Source organism: Pithys albifrons, chromosome 13 (assembly GCF_047495875.1).
Source record: "Pithys albifrons albifrons isolate INPA30051 chromosome 13, PitAlb_v1, whole genome shotgun sequence".
NCBI classification, from domain to species: domain Eukaryota; kingdom Metazoa; phylum Chordata; class Aves; order Passeriformes; family Thamnophilidae; genus Pithys; species Pithys albifrons.
In genome coordinates this window covers 13052117-13068768 of record NC_092470.1, presented here as the reverse complement: position 1 = coordinate 13068768, position 16652 = coordinate 13052117, and the positions used below count along the sequence as shown (strand labels likewise).

Genomic DNA, 16652 nt, shown 5'->3' with positions numbered 1-16652 from the left:
GCTGCTGAACTACAGACCAGCTAAACCTCTGCTTCTGGATCTAATGTGAGATCTTCATTCCCTGTTGCTTAATACCTGCCAAATCAAATACCAGTCAGGTATTCTGCTTATCATGAGATGGATGGGTTCATACAGAGCTTTTGGAAACAGATTTGTCCGAGTGACAACTGTGCCATGAGGAATCCATGGCACAGGGATCCATGTGCTCAGGCTTTTCCAGCCAAGATGGCATGATGAAATGTAGACAGCCTGATGTAGCTGATGAAAGCAACTTCATTCTCTTGCTGTCTTTCAATAACCACAATTCCCTAAATGACCATCCTTTGCCTCTGTGAAAAGGCACCCAAGAGAAATCTTAGAATTTAGGACATTAGTCAAGCATTTATTCCCTGCTGATTTTAGTTTACAAAAATGTGTGAATACCGAAGTCTACTTATAATACTTTGCTTGTTTTTTATTTTAACCTTGTAATTATTGATGACAGCTAAAAAGAAAGACCAAGTGAACTAAAGCAATCTGATCAAGTTTGGTTGGTTGTGTCATAGAAAACATGCTCCAAACGTTGCATCACTTAGATGTTGTTTCATTGCTCAGATAGACATCTGCAGTCAGCAGCTCCATGGCTTGATTCATCAGGTGATCCACCACAATCTCCTTATCTGCTTTCTGACTCTAATTTCCTTCCTTTCCTCTTCCTTCTCCCCGAGATGTATTCACAGACACAAATATGGGTCTCTGATGATTACAATAGTTATTCTATACATTTCCTAGTTGCCTATTATCTTTTTATTTGAGCAACACCACCTGTTTCTACATGCAAGACCATCATTTGTGCAGAGATGAGCTCTGTCTTTCCTCAAGTAACATTCATTCCCTGTAAGATCAGGTAGATCCAAAGAATACTTTGCTGAGGGAAAATTTGCCCCACACTTTGCATATAGCCATAAAAAATCTAGCTGGACTATTAAACCTCAGCATTGCACAGTTCTTAAGGGTGTCCTTAACATTAAACTGTTGATCTCAGAGGGGCTTCTTGCTTGAGTGTGGTAGAGCACCTGTGCAAATGCCTTAATAAATGGGAGAGGGGCATTGGTTGCTTTTAACTGTCATCAAAGCAGGTTTGTATTTTACATACAGGCTTTCCTGCTTCCTTTGCTGTCACTTTTCTCATGTTACTTCAGAGATAATAATTCTGAAAAGTTTAAGAGGAAAGAGTATAGTTATATAGTTATTCCTGATGACAGATGCTTTTCTGCAGGCATGTACACTCTGCTAGAATTTGCTATCTCAATCTTAGCTCATTTCATTGATGGGTTATTCTGTGCTTGTTTGCAAATCCACGTTATCTAGAAGGCACAGAGATTTCTTCTGGAAACAAATCTGTAGAAATTATTTTCTCACCATAATTATAATTTTAAAATGTAATAATTACCCAATGTTTTCTTCAAAAAAAAAATACTGGCAAAAGCCCCACCTAGTTGCACCACTGCAATCCCAGGGATGAAACTTTGCTCTGATTCCTATTCTCTCTACTGGATCCCAGTGTGGAAGCTAAAATAGAAACAGCCATTGGGGAAGGACATTAAATAGGGGTCGATAAATAGTCTGGCAGGATCCAGGGGAGAGCAATACTTTATGGAATAAGAGGCTGAACTATCAATCAGCTTCACTGGTATCTGCTTTTACTAATCCAGCTATACTTCACAGCAATATTTTGCCATGAGGGGCATTATCTGGCCCTAAATTACTCATGGTTAATGTAAGATTATGGACTGTCAGCAAGGTTTTAATCAAACTAAAAATAAATATATTAGAAAAGTGCTATCCCAGCATTTCAGTACTGGGCTTCTGCCTGAAAGCACCCCAGGAAACCAAGTCAGAGCTGACTGAGAGATGAGATATGGGGAAATAATTAGTCAAAGAGAGGGTGAAAAATGCATAAGGGACCAGGTTCCTGGCTTATAACTTCAGGTTGTTCTGTGGACTTTCAGGAATGAGTTAGGAGAACAGTGGGCACTTGCTAGCTCTGAGTCCCTCTGCCAGTGCACAGTCCCCTCCCTGCTTCCCTCCTCTCTCACCGTACTGGGAAATGTGTTCCCCTGTGATGGTACAATGCATGTAGGTGGGCTTTACCCCAGCTATGTTTGATCACTGCAGGTTTTCATGTCCCAGCTCTGGTGCAGCGCTGTGCTGGCTGGAAAGATAAATGGCAAAAGGGGCTAACATTTCTCTAGGGAAACTGCTCCTCTCACCTAAATGTCACAACGCCACTACTTAATGTGTCTTTTCAGTGTTAATGTTCTGTGAGAGAAAGGTAATAGGATTGGTGGCAGTTTCTGTGAAATTCTGACATCTCTGTAGTTAAAAGATTTTCTCTAAGTGTTAGAAAACTTCTGAAGATTACTCACTCTCCTGAGATGTTTTTCTGTCCAGTAAACCTCTCTCATTACAAGGCTGAGAGAGTTCAGTCCTCTGAGTGGGGACACTTTAGTACATATGTTTTGCACCTTAATAAAGATACCTTGCAAAATCTATCATATTATTAGATCAGGGAAGATAACAGTAAATTTCAGTGAGGTAGCTTGAAGGAATGCACCACTTTGCAGGTCATTTTAGCTGTTTAATTTACTGTGATGGCTCGTGTTCAGAGATTTGAGTATTTACCCTGGACCATGGATGATACATAACAGAAGTCCATGTGGACATAAGTTGGTAATAGATTTGGCAAGAGAAGTGTTTTTTCTTATGTGGGAACATATTTGTAATCATTTCAACACTAATCCTGGGATTTTATTTGAAAGTGGTGCCCCTTGCCTTGAGAATGAGGCATGAAGGTGAAAAAGGAGTCTGAGGCCTATTTACAAAAGTGATTCAAGAACTTGTACACCCAGGTCTCTCAATGACACCATGATGGACAGGTCTTCTATCCAGTTTAGTATTGTCTTTTGCCCCTTGACAAGTGCAGTTGTATCAGAAGCATTTAGAGGAATATATTGGTGGCAGGTTAACCTTCACTAGAAGGGTTTCCTAAGTCCAGGGTGATTGATGGGTGAAGGCTGATGGTAACAGCAAGGAAAGAGCCCAGGAGATCCCAACCCTCACTGGGTCAGTGGAGACCTGAAATTAATTTTCCATATCCCAGTCCTGTGGTAACAGCTGACTCACTGGACACAGTTGCTGTGTGTTCAGGGCTGTTCTTTCCCACCCAGTTCTAACCTTGAGCTTCAGATTCATGTTATCTTCTGAAATTGTTTTCTCAGATCTTCCAGTGGTGTGATGGGTATTGTTCTGTCCAACCAATGGTGTCCCAGTGTTAACAACATTCAAACCAAAACCAGAACAGCACTAATTAAGACCAGCTGATTTGTCTCAGGGTCAAGTAAATCTTCTGTCAACAACTTGGAAAAAAAAGGACCAGGTCAAACCTAAAACAAGCCAGCCTGTCTGGAAAATAACTTGCCACCTCTCTCATAGCCTGAAAAAATATTTTTTCAGCTCAGCTGGATTTTTCAGTTGCATTTTATGTAGCTGCTCATGTAACTCCACATGAAAATGAATGAGCCCAGATGTGATCTGAACATCTAACGTCCTCCACCACCCCATGTTTTTTTCCAGCCTCATGCTAAGAAAGTCTCTAATTTCATGGGCCAACAAAAGAATGGAATGAGCACTTCCTTAGTGATGACAAATTCTAATTAAATGTTGGAGTTATTGCTTAGACTATAAGCTCTTAAGGGCAGAGAGTGATCTTGCTTTTGGTTTTGCTTATAGACCCTGAGCTCAAAAGGGTACTGGGGCTCCTTTGTGCCATTGCTGTAAAGTGTATTCTAATTAGACAGTGGCTGAAGCATGAAGCCCAAACACTGACCTTTGTTTCATGCATGCAGGTGAAGGATGTGGTGGGTTATGATGCACTGGGCCATTGCTTTTTTACGGAGGATGGACCAGAGGAGCGCAACACGTTTGACCATTGCCTTGGGCTGCTTGTTAAACCCAGCACTCTGCTCCCTTCTGACCGAGACAGTAGGATGTGCAAGCTGATCACAGAGGGAGCTTACCCAGGGTACATCCCTAAACCCAGGCAGGATTGTAGGTGAGTAGGAGCCTTCCACTTTCTTCCTTCTCATTGCAGGACTCAGCTGTAGCAGATAGCATTACATGTATTTGGCTGTGTAATCATCTGTAGGGGTCTGGACTGCATGTCCCAAAGCTGAAAAAGCAGTTTCCTCGGGGTCTTTATCCTTGTACTATTCAGGTATATACATACCTAGTGTGCAATTTTCATTGCTTGCATGGAGTCCATTGGGATGGTTCCTACCTCAGCTATTGAAAATCTTTCTTTCCAAGTCAGCAGTGATGCCCTTTGTCTTATGGAGTCTTGAACTCAATGGCTCTGCAAGAAGTTATTGAGTTCAGAATGGACTGTGTCCTGACATTCATGCTCACCTCAGATGGCTACGGATTTTTAAAAGGTTCACACTGATTCAGAAGTTGTCATCTGTGAAGAATAGATACTGTTTAATGATACAGTGTTGGTATTATGCATTTGTCTGCCCAAGTGAAACCACAATGATATAACAAATGTAGTTTAGCACAGAATCAGAGCTTGGCTACATAAGAAAAAGGGCTGTATACATCTCTTGGATCCCTAATAGTCTGTCTATACATGAGCTCATGAAAATGTTTCCATGTGAACTCCTGGAAAATTTCATTTGCCACAAACAATCTATTGACCTTGAAAAATGCCAAATGCCTTTCATCTCCCTTTTGCAAGATCCTTTCCTCTAAGTGTCCTTGTGGATCTACCAGCTGGGGTTTAGATGAGAATTATAAGAACATTTGCAATAGGAAGGGGTTTTGCAAATTGTTTTTGCAGTTCTGTGGCCTTGTAGGGAAAAGTCAGGTGAAATTAAGAAGAAACACAGTCAACTCGGTCACATAATGAAGCATTAGAAATCATGGATTCTTCCTTTTCAGTCCTTTTAAAGCACAGGTTAGAGAAATGTCAATCACAAATACAAATGTGGTGGTAGTTGGTCCTAGCAAAAGGTAGGGTATAGACTCACTGAGGCTCTGAATGCTACTAGAGCCTTTCTTTCCATGATTTTCCCTGTGATTTTTCTGTGCATAAATAAAGGTCAACCTGGGACTTCGTGATTAATGACCTGCTGCAACCTACTCATTTTAATGCATATCAAGCAAGGTTTCTTTTCTTCCCCCATGCCCCTGACTCTTCTTGAGAAAATAGTAGAGACTGAAAGTCAAGCCTGTGTGTTTAGCGGCCAGGCAAGCAGATCCCCAGCTGGAGTTCAGGGAGCATAGCAAGTGGTCAGGAACAGATCTGTGGAACCATGTTGTTTTCAGAGTGTTTTCCATTAAAAGCTGGATATCAAAGTTTCCTTTAAAGAGTTTAAAATTGACAGTGGATCACCTTGTGGACAAGATCCCCATGCAACAAAATGGGAGGTCTTTCACAAGATTTCACTTGAAACCACAGAGCATTGGTGCTGTGTTGAAGCTGCTGCGAGACAGGAACACTTTTGCCTGTAGTCCAGATTTTTCTCCAGTAATTTATTCTGCTGTAGTTGGAATGGGAAGGAATGTACACTAACAAAACCCTAAATTTCTGACTCTTCAAAAGTCAATGAGAAAGTCTGTGGAGCCAGACTTCCAATCTGACAATGAGACAGTTAGAAGCTGATTGATGCCTAACAGCTAAAATTCTTCAGGGGATTTCTTTTACTTGGAAATACTTTCAATCTACTGAGACTGTATCAGTATCATCCATTCTGTCCTCAGAACAAACTGGGGTTTTGTCCAAACAAACATATTTTTAACTTTTTACTTTGGCAAGGGAAAGAGATGAATTCATGCAATGCTCTTTTTCACATCTGTGTTTGTTTACAAAGTACACTTAATGACTTCATTCATAAAATAAGGGTTAATCAGCCATTATGCTCATTTTTCACTGATAATTCCTTTAATATTCAGAGATATAGTTTGTGTCATTTTGAAGACTGTTATATGAATAAGCAATTTCTAGTGGAATGGTGTTATGGTACCTTCATCTGCCGTGTCTTCTTTTACAAAACAATTCAAGGTCTGATCAGAAAAAAACCCTTGTTTTGCTCATCCAGCCTGCAAGTGCACAAGTGCACTAACACCCTCCCTGGGACAGTGGCCAAGGCACCCAGCACAGGGATAGGGAACAAGCACTGGCTGTAGCTCCATCAGCTTGGAAGAGCCAGGCAGGCAGCCACGGCCAGGAATTAAGACAATAGGCTTGTGCCAAATGACATAGTAACCTGCCCAATTCATATGGATCTGAGGAACAGGATTGAGCTGAAAGACAGGTTACTGTGGATATACGATGTCCTTGCCCTTGCCTATGCAGCAGGAGGTAGTCTGTAAATATTCCAAACATGTTTTTTATCCAGGACAGTCCCAGACCCAAAATAGAAAAATTTTGCTATGTTTTGATAATAAACTCAGAAAAACCAGAGCTTCAGCAGCAGAATCAGTTGGCCTAGAGCCCATGTGAAATCCCTCATGACAAGATTAAAATACACATAAGGATTCTGTAGGTTCATGCCCTGCAGGAGGGTGAATCTCAACCAGTAAATTTAGGGGGCTGTAAGTGCTGGGTGTTTTCTGTGACTGTTGGTTAATGAATGCTGTGTGTCACAGGATGGACAGTGATGGATTGATCTTTACTCCTTGATGGGAGTCTTTCAATTAAGAGTCTTTTATGTGCATTAGACAAATGAATTCCTTTTGTTCCAAAAGAAATGTTCAGGAGGGTGCAAGCAAGTAAAGTTAATGAATCACAGCAGGTCTTGGTAAAGGCAGGTACTGGGGGTACACTTGGAAAGCCCTTAAGAGGCAATTCCTTGATTAAACGAGTCTCTAATGATTCTGAGGGCTTATTTGGGGGCAAATTCTTTTCTGTGACTTGTGCAACAACAGGTTTACTTTATCATAAAACATGATTGACATCTGACAGCTTCATAGCAGCCTTGGAATTGCAGTAGAAATTCCTCATTTAATACTTGGTGTTTTAAAAGATAAGGCCATGCTCTCTGTCAAACCACAGAGGACACAAGATATGAGAAAAGAAAGAAAAAACACATTCCTTTTGTCCCCTAGGCAGGACCCCTTATCTGGGAAGGTATCGGCCCTGCCTGGGCTGGGGGAGTTGATGGCTGACTCTGGTGTGTGCTCCAAGTGTCATTTTCATGTTATTCTTTGTTTTCCTGATCTGCAGTGCTGTCTCTACCTTCTGGATAGCGAACCCTCACAACAACCTTATAAACTGTGCAGCTGCTGGATCTGAAGTGAGTGCACAATTTTCTTATTTGGTAATAGCTCAAGCCAGTTACAGCCCTGCAAGGCTGAGAGAGGTTCTGGCTGGAATAAAACCTGTTTCTGTAACCCAGACATTTTTTAAGCTGCTTGATTAAGACATAAAGTAATGTGGCTGTGCCACCAATAAAAAGAATGTTTTTCCTTTTGCTCCACACTTATTGTCACTTACTGTTTCTAAAGCTGGGTGGCTTTAACAAAAATTCCCAATGTGCAGCTTGAACAAATTAAATAAATGTGACTGCAGAGTCACAGAGAAGCCCTTGGCAATGATTCCATTGATTGCAGCACAGCAATGGTGCTCTGAAATTTCAATCAGTCCTAATGTTAATTCCACAGGAATTCTTGGTCACACCAGGAACCCTTATTGTCCTATGAAGACAAACAAGCAAGCAAATCAAGCCTTATACAGAGAGATGTGGTCTTTCCAAGGCTTCCGAATCTGAGTACCTAGATCAGGGCTTCTTGATACATTTTAGGCAACTAAATAAAAATTATTTTAAGTTTCAAAAATCTTACTTATTGCTTCAATATCAATGTCAAAGATTACCTTCAGGCACAGTGAAGATGTGGAAGGGTGAATGTCAGTGTTTGTGTGTGTTAAACTCTTGGCTCAAGGTGTTATACAGGTCAATGCCTCTGGCTGTGATTTGTCCTGAAGTCTGGCTTATGTCTTGGACTTTACTGAGACCTCCTTGGGCTAATGTAGACCAGCAAAATCTCAAATGCCCATTCTCTTTCTCAGGAAACAGGCTTTTGGTTTGTTCTGCACCACGTGCCAACGGGGCCCTCAGCAGGCATGTACTCCCCGGGCTACTCGGAACACATGCCGATGGGGAAATTCTCCAACAACCGTGCGCATTCCAACTACAGGGTGAGTCTGCACGCAATGGGAACGCTGCCCTCAGAAAAAACACCCTCTCCTCGCTCCAGCTCTTTGGGTCTGCAAGCTATTAGTGCTTGTGCTCTCTGTTTCACTGAAAGTTCCTGCAAGCTTCTTTGTGTGTGCAGATAAAGCAGTCCATGGGCTGGCGTGAGAGCCAGCACCAGCTCCCACTTGGCTCTTGTGCACCCAGAGCGGCTCTCCCCTCCACTCAGGCTGCTTCACTGCCCCTGCACTCATAAAATATTGCCTCCAGGAGCATCTATTGGCAGCTCGTCTAATTATACACCTCAACTGCCAATGTTAGCAATTAACTGAACAGCTTCTAGAGGGATAAATACGGCCTCTGTGTCTAATTGCTGTCCCTGCTTATTTACGTGCTGTGCTGTGGGGCTGTGTGCTACTGAGGACTTTAGACTGCAGCAGGGGGTTTATGTGTATGGGGATATATGTATTTATGACAAAAGTGCAGTTCTAGGAATTTGCAGCAATCTTGGGGGATAAATCCAAGTCTGGATAGTCCTGGCAGCCCTCTGTTTGACATGCTACTAACAGAAGTTGTTATTATGATCATGTGAGTGATTTTGGCTTAGAACAATTGGAGGTAGAGCCTGGAGATGGAAAGAACTGTAAAATTTATAAATATGCTGTGATATTGCATTTCTATTTTCCTTTAGGCTGGAATGATCATTGATAACGGCGTTAAAACCACTCCAGCCTCTGCCAAGGACAAAAGGCCTATCCTGACACTGATTTCTGGGAGGTAAAGTGTTTTGCACAGTTTGGTTTGGAAAAGACTTCTCTATAGCACTGACTGAAAGCTATGAAATTGCTATGAAGCTCACAAGGATTATTGCAATGCCTTTGGGGTGGCTCTTATTGAGGACAGGTCTTAGATACACCTTGCCATTTCTAACTTCATCTCTACACTTTCCTTTATAAGGGGCCCCCAACACTGACACCCTTCTGGTTTTGTCCTTGCTCTTTAGGTCTGCGCTGACATGGATGTTACATCTGCTCTAGGGTATTCCACTGATGTTTTGATTTTTTAGATGCTGCCTGGTCAACGGTCGTGCTGGGTAGAACTTGCTGCAAGAGTTTCTTAGAAATTGAAGTATTTCCTGGGAATAGTATTGATTTTATTAATTCTTGTAGAACTTGCTTGGACAAGAAGTGCTTATGTCATGGACCTCATGCTTTGATTTCAGATTTCAGTCTAGTTTCAAATCCTAATTTGAAATATTTCAAATAATAATTGCAATTAAGTGTATGGGGTGATCTTTCTTCTCTGCTGCTGTGTACAGCCTCTGGGTGGTGTAATGGAGTAATTCAGAAATACTGGAGACCTCTCTATAGACTGGATTGTATCAGCAGACCTACTGTGGTCTGGTTGCTTCTGAGAATTTCCACTCATTCCACAAAGCTGATTCCAGCGAGGAAGCTGATGTAAGGACTGCACTTGCACCCTTGTATCTCATTAGAGGTTGAGTCTGGCTCTTAACTTAGTTACCAAACCCCAAACATGTAAAAGAACATAAATATTCTCGATTTTTAGTTTTCTTTCCTAACAGTCCAATTGCCTCCAGTTGCACCCAACCTGCATTCCCTCATGACTGGGTTTCTTGGCAGAAGAAACCATGTAAGGAAGATAAACCTACTAAAAACCTCTACTTAGCAGGGGGAGAATGGCAACTTTATCCTTTTCTCCTTTCTATCTCTAGGGTTTAGGTTACCCAGACTACTGTAGTCATGCACTGGGCAAGCATTGCAGGGGTGGGATCGGTCCAGCTGCCCAGGGGAACCCAACCAGGAGCTCAGATATCAGTTATCCTGTGATCCTCATCATCCAATGCCCTGGCTAGCAATTGATACTAAAAGATGTTCAAAAGTGAATGTTATTTACATTATTTAAATGCTCAGTTATTTCAAGTGATCAATTCAATGGTAAAAGTAACTACTAAAAAATAACTTATTAAGAGCAGCCTGCTCTTGGGAGCTTGATGCTGCTTTTCTATACAGCTGAACATGTGCCTTGGGAAATTGCCTGCTGCCACAGGCACAGTAAGTGAATACAAAAAGCAATTTCTTCCTTGCCATACAAGGGCAGGAATGACCCCTGGAAGCCAAACAATTTTTAATATGGTCATGGTTATGCTCGGGGATTACCCACTGTCATAGGCTGCAGCTCAGATTATTTATTCTGTTTTTTACTTACCATGTGTCAAGACTGAACAACTGAATAAATGATTATATCTGAATTGGCTAGGGCAAACTATGAGCTAGGCTGGACAGTTACAAAGTTGGAGAGATTATTCTACATTCAATTACAGCATTAAATATCTGAGTCAAATTCTGCACCCTGTAGTGTTCCTCCAGTTATCATAGATGTGAATGAAACCGGAATCCATCTCAAAATATCTGTATTTAACAATGTCTGGGGAATTCACAAGGGCTGATACTAAATCTCTTTCTGAAAGCAAATTCACAGTGATGAAGCTTCCAAAGCAATATTCATTTACTGGAACCCTATCAACCTGATGCTCAGTTTTAGATTGATATGATGGTTTATTAAGCAAAGCAAAGTGCTATTGAATATCTGTTAGCAATTTGACAGCTTGGCCTTGCTATCTCTTGGTGAGGAATGAATTTTAATCTCTGGACCATCCGTTGCTGGCATTGAGTTGGATACTCATCTGTCAGGTTTTCTAAGCTGTGTAGTATGATGGAAGATGCTCCTTCAACAGTAAAAAGGAGAGCTGTGTCTTGGGATCAGGTAAATGACAGCTGGGCTCAGCATCACTGTGGAGAGCCAGACCCTTGCTCAGATGCTGTGGCTCGAGTGGTGGCTGACAGGGAGCAGCTGAGGGCACACCTTGCTGCAGTTCCCACTTCTGTCTGCCTTTTTTTTGCTACATCAAGACAATATTTCATCATACTGAGACCTTCAGAGTTAATAAATTTTGTACATGTGTCCTGTGCAATGGGAATAGTGAAGGACATACTCTCAGCCCCTCTCTGAGATGTTTTAATTCCTTTCCACAGCAAGAAAAACTTGGCAGTGGTACTCAAGGCCACAGTATAGCCAAAGTTAGGAGATAAGAAAGCTCAAAAGGGAAAACAAAAGGATATCTATCTAAATAATGGGAATATGGTAAAGGATAACAGTAAAGGACTAAAAAAACCCTCACACTTTTGGGAGCAATAATAAACTTTCCATGCTTTCAGCAATATATCAGCAATACAACACTGGAAAGCTGAAAGGAAACTTGGAGTGGGTCTTTACAACTGCCTTGCCTGGACCTTCCTTCTCTTGGCAGCTTGGTCTGGCCATCGCTGCTTGACTAGACATGCTACGTGGATGGACTGTTGTCCCAAAGCTGTTCCTGAGTTACCCCAAACCAGATGTTTAGCAGGGCCATACAGCGAGCAAGGCTATCTTCCCTTTCTAACCTTTCTATTCTCCTTCTGGTTACAGATACAGCCCACACAAGGATGCTGATCCTTTGAAGCCCAGGGAACCTGCAATAATTGAGCGCTTTATTGCCTACAAGAATCAGGATCACGGGGCCTGGCTGCGAGGTGGAGATGTGTGGCTGGACAACTGCCAGTGAGTTTTGCCTTATTTCAACTCTCAGAGTTCAGCCTGGTGTTTATGGCAAGCATAGCTGTGGTTCAGACTATTTATATCGCTTTGCACCTTTCATATGGCCAAGATTGAAATAAAGATGAAATGTTAAGTAACCACATGCATTATTTTATACAAACAAAACCTGCTGAAGATCCCTCGATTGTTTCTCTGTGTGATGCTGATCAGCATTCACAAAGGGTCACAATACACATGCACAGGCACACAGGTGCAAATAACTGAAAATAAAAACTAATTTTTTTTACATGAAAAATGAGGTGCTTTGAAAAGAAAACAGCAAAATGCACCACCTTCCCTGGCTTAGCCTGGTCACAGCTCAGTTTTATGTGGTTCGTTGTTATGCTGAATAAGCAGGTACTGACAAAGCAGACATAAAACTATGCATCTCAGTGGCAAGGGAGAGAGACCGGGCAAGTGCGTGTTGTGCTCTTTGAAGGCCATTTCCTGCACTGGTCAGAGCAGATATTTGTTTTGCACTTCAAAACAGATGATCTGCTGCAATTTCTTTTGCTGGGCCAGGCTCCTGATTACAATCTCAATGAAAAAAGAGGAGAAAAAGGAAGAAGCCCCTCTACGAGGCATATAGTGATAGCCCTGGTGGGAATAGCTGTCACATCAATATCTGATGTCCAATTCCCAGCCAGAGCTGCCTTACCTTTGTGTGACCCAAACCTCTTAAAGCACCAGTAAGCTTGGCAACAATGGGGTTGTAGCAGAACAGTCAGAAATACCATACTGAGCAACACAGTTCATGTTTCTTACGACCCACAAGTATCCATCCCACTCCATGGTCAGCAGATGTTGTCCTCACAGATGCCACCCAGGTCACTGGGTCATTCACATCGCCTATAAAGCACAGTGAATGAAGGGTGCTAAAAGACCACGTGTTTTATGAGTTTCCAGCAGTAAATATCGAGTATATGTGAATTGGAGGAAGCAGCCATCAAACCGTAATTGTCTTTATAGCCACAGCTATTTCCATTTCTATTGCTACAAAAAGACTTATGTATCATGTTAACAACGCAAATGTTCATGTGGCACGCAGGAAAGCGAGGCGATAGGGAGGGAAGGGCTGCCACCTACAGACAGCAGTGCGGCGCTGGGCTCTGCTCTCCTGTTACTGCCCAGATTGGAGATAGACGTGTCAGGAGTGACACCGGTGTGAAGACACCACCAAGACTGACTCAAACTATCAATCCATTGTAGCCTTTCTATAAGCAAGAGTCAGGGACCAACAGTTGCAATTTATCTCATCTAAAAGCTTGAAATTTGAGCAAAATAGAAAGAGACACTAGTTTGTGGGTTTATTTTTGTTTTTAATAAGGAAGCTTGGATCTCTGTCTTCCTGTTCATGAAAGAGAAGCCAAGCTTCTCCCTTTTTATCACAGTTCCCCTTGCACAGCTCTTGCATGGAAGCAGGATGTGATATATGAAGACAGGGGAGCGCAGAGGTGTGCATAAGGCAAAGCATTAATAAATAATGAAAGCTAGTTAGAGTGGGAGTTAAGCATGAATTTTTTATCTAACAGTGAAAAGAGTGTGGTCATTAGACAAGGGGATAAAGCTTTATCAGACAAGTAAACTATGCCTAGTAATCACTGTCTGAACCTCAGCTTGGAGCAATCAGGTGCATGTCTGCTGCTTCATGTGATCTGCAGATACTGCAAGTTGTGCCAAAATAATCCCTGCTGTTCTCTACCTCATTGTTTTGCTTATTATAGTTTGACATGATAAACCAAAGCAAAACCAAATCTTTTCTGAAGCATCTTTCTCCTCTTTGCAGGTTTGCTGACAATGGCATTGGACTGACTTTGGCAAGGTAAGTGTGGCACAGGTTGTGTGGCAACCTGGGGCACAGGAGGTGGAGCTGGGTGTGAGCAGCCTTTTCACCTCCAGCCCTTCCGTCTTAGTGGTGGGACCTTCCCTCATGATGACGGCTCAAAGCAAGAAATCAAGAACAGCCTGTTTGTTGGTGAGAGTGGAAACCTGGGCACTGAGACAATGGACAATGAAATCTGGGGACCTGGAGGTCTGGATCACAGAGGAAGGACCCTGCCCATCGGACAGTAAGTTGAGCTCAGCACATCAAAGCACTCACTGTTCCTGCTCCCAGCCCAAACTCCAGCCCAGTGTGGTTTCTTCAGTGCTGTTCAGTTTAATAACCACTGCACAGAAAGGATTTGATTTCAAGTCTCCCTATCCCAGAGTCCTCACTGTGCAGCTGCTGCTGGCAGGTATACCCTTGCAGGCTGCCAAGACACCATTAGGGTCCCCTTTCCTTCCCCCTCCCCTTTGCAAATGGAGCTGAGAGGAGAGAACAGGACTGTGTGCTAGCAGGGCATTTCTGTACATGTGGTCAGCAGTAGCTGAGCAATGTGACGGTCCCATCCAGATCATCTGCCAGGAAGACTCATAGAAGCCCAGATGTGGTCATGGCTGTCCTCAGCACTACTGTTTTTATTGCTGCTGCAAAGGAACTTGATGCCTTTGTTAAATAGTTTTGAAATGGGCAGTGAACTTTGTGTGTGGCCTCTTGTTTTGCTGTTATTCTTAAACGTATGGTTATCCCAACAGTAGCCCCAAATGACCAAACAGTTGCTTTTTTTTCTGCCATATTATAGGCCTTCACTTCACTGTCACTAGCAATACAGAAGACTTATTATTATCTCTAGCAATAATGAAAACCCAATCTGCTATGACGTTCCCAATCTCCGTTATGCACATATATGTGGGCATATCTCATCTTGAGTGTTGTGTGCAGAAACTCAGACACAACAAATGCACAGGAGCAAGCAAGTCTTCTCTAATGGAAACCATTCATAAGAGGAAAGGATCAAATTTATTTATTGAAGCGAAATTTGAAACATCTTATCTTAGCCTCAAAGAGCTTAAGTAACTCAATCACTTAATCTGCATGAAAAATGGTGTCTTCTTTACCTTGCAGATGATATCAGAAAAGGCTGTTAAATTTGTCCCTTCATTTTTTCTCAGACCTACAGAATGTAGAAACTTTCCTTGTTTTCAAATTCTTTTTTTTTTTTTTTTAATTGCAGTTGTCTGTCCAAGTTCCTTTAAAAGATGTGTTGGAACTTCTTTTAGCTCAGCAATTACTCAGCCCAAGGAGTCTGCACAGCTCTGTTGAGTTTCAGGTTTCACTGCTGCAGAACTCATTTCTGATGGCAAACATGAATTTGTTCATCTTTAGGTCAATGCTTTGGCATTGCTTTAAATTCATTCCCTGGAGGAGCACAGACTAAATAAAGATGATCTGTTCAACATGAAGGAACTTGAGCTGAACTTGTGAGAAGAGGATTTCATAGACATAAAAAGGAGGGAAATCCCATCCCTTCCAAAACCTGAACTCAGGAGTCATCCTGTGGGCTATGAGAAATGAAAGCAGCTGAGAAACAAGTGCTGTGGGGACTGTACATGTCTAGAATACAGCTCATCCTGATGCTATCGTGTGGTGACCAAATCTTTCTGTTTCCTCCAAATGTACTTTAGGGATTTTCCCATTCGAGGAATTCAGTTCTACGATGGACCCATCAACGTTCAGAACTGCACCTTCCGCAAGTTCGCAGCCCTGGATGGGCGGCACACGAGCGCCTTGGCCTTCCGGCTCAACAACGCCTGGCAGAGCTGCCCCAACAACAACGTCACCAACATCCACTTTGAAGATGTCCCTGTGAGTGATCCTTCTCAGAAAGGCCTTTTTGGCTGGGAAATGGGATGGTGGGCAAAAAAGGGGAAACACAAGATCATCAAGAGGTTGCCAATTGTCTTTGCCAGAATAGAGTGGCAGCAAAGAAAGAGAAAATGGGATGGGTACAAAAACAAGAAAATCCAATATTCTGTCAGGTTTGCAGCAAACCAGAAGTAGACTTCAGTTTAAAAACCAAAAAAATAATTAGTGACATTAAGTGAAGTGAGAATAATTTCCATTTCTGTACATCTCAGATTCTGAAAGAAGCACAAGAATCTGCCCTTGTATTTTCAACAACAGTATAATAGTTAAGCAACAACAGAAGGAAGTCTGTTTTGTGAAAGGTCTAACTGACCAAAAAGCAGAAAATACTGATTTTGGGGAACAGCCAGTGCAACTGAGCTGCTGCAGGGTAATTCTGCAGCCCTGCACACCAGGGTAATTCCATAGACTCCAGTCCTGCAGACACAAATTAGAGCAGAGCCCGGCCAGAAAGGGTTTGCCAAACTTTGAATTACAGTATGAACTTCTGGGTGCTGGTCTGAACCTGTCCTGGGGCTTGTGCTTTTGAGCTATTTTTGTATTGGTCTGCACAAATACATTCTAACTGGTTTGCTGAGGTTCACCTCTAGCAGCTGTTAAATCCAATTGCCAAACATTGCAAATAAATAAATAAATAAAGTGGTTGGACTGAAATAATTTGGGTTGCTTAATTTTCAAAAAATTAGCAGACTCACTCATAGGTTGGGAAAAGTGCTGACTAGTGCCAAATGTGATGGGAAAGGCAAAATTCCCCTAAAAGTGTTGGTTGGTCATGCCCTCACATTGCAGGGGGCAGGCTGGTGACATGACATTTATTTATGCTGGATAAAAATATCAGTCAGAACTTGCCTGAGCAGCCATTTCCCAGGGGAGGTTGCTGAGTATTCCCCACATCAGTATGAATTCTTGTGGCTTTGGAACCTTCAAACTATATTAGCAAACAATGAGTGAAGTGGCTGCAGTAAAATTGCCTCATCTCTTGAACCTTCCTCCAGAATTTTAAAACAAATTTCTCA

General features: G+C 42.2%; 1 protein-coding gene across 2 annotated transcripts in view; it reads left to right on the top strand.

Moving 5' to 3' along the window:
* CEMIP (cell migration inducing hyaluronidase 1) overlaps positions 1–16652 on the top strand; it is a 106458-nt gene that overhangs the window by 77820 nt on the left and 11986 nt on the right. For both annotated transcript variants that reach the window (XM_071568053.1, XM_071568052.1), the window contains 8 exons: positions 3888–4093; positions 7265–7334; positions 8108–8236; positions 8923–9008; positions 11721–11852; positions 13675–13710; positions 13802–13957; positions 15396–15576. In XM_071568053.1, the coding sequence (XP_071424154.1) occupies positions 3888–4093; positions 7265–7334; positions 8108–8236; positions 8923–9008; positions 11721–11852; positions 13675–13710; positions 13802–13957; positions 15396–15576 (996 nt within the window). The remainder of the gene's footprint in view (positions 1–3887; positions 4094–7264; positions 7335–8107; positions 8237–8922; positions 9009–11720; positions 11853–13674; positions 13711–13801; positions 13958–15395; positions 15577–16652) is intronic.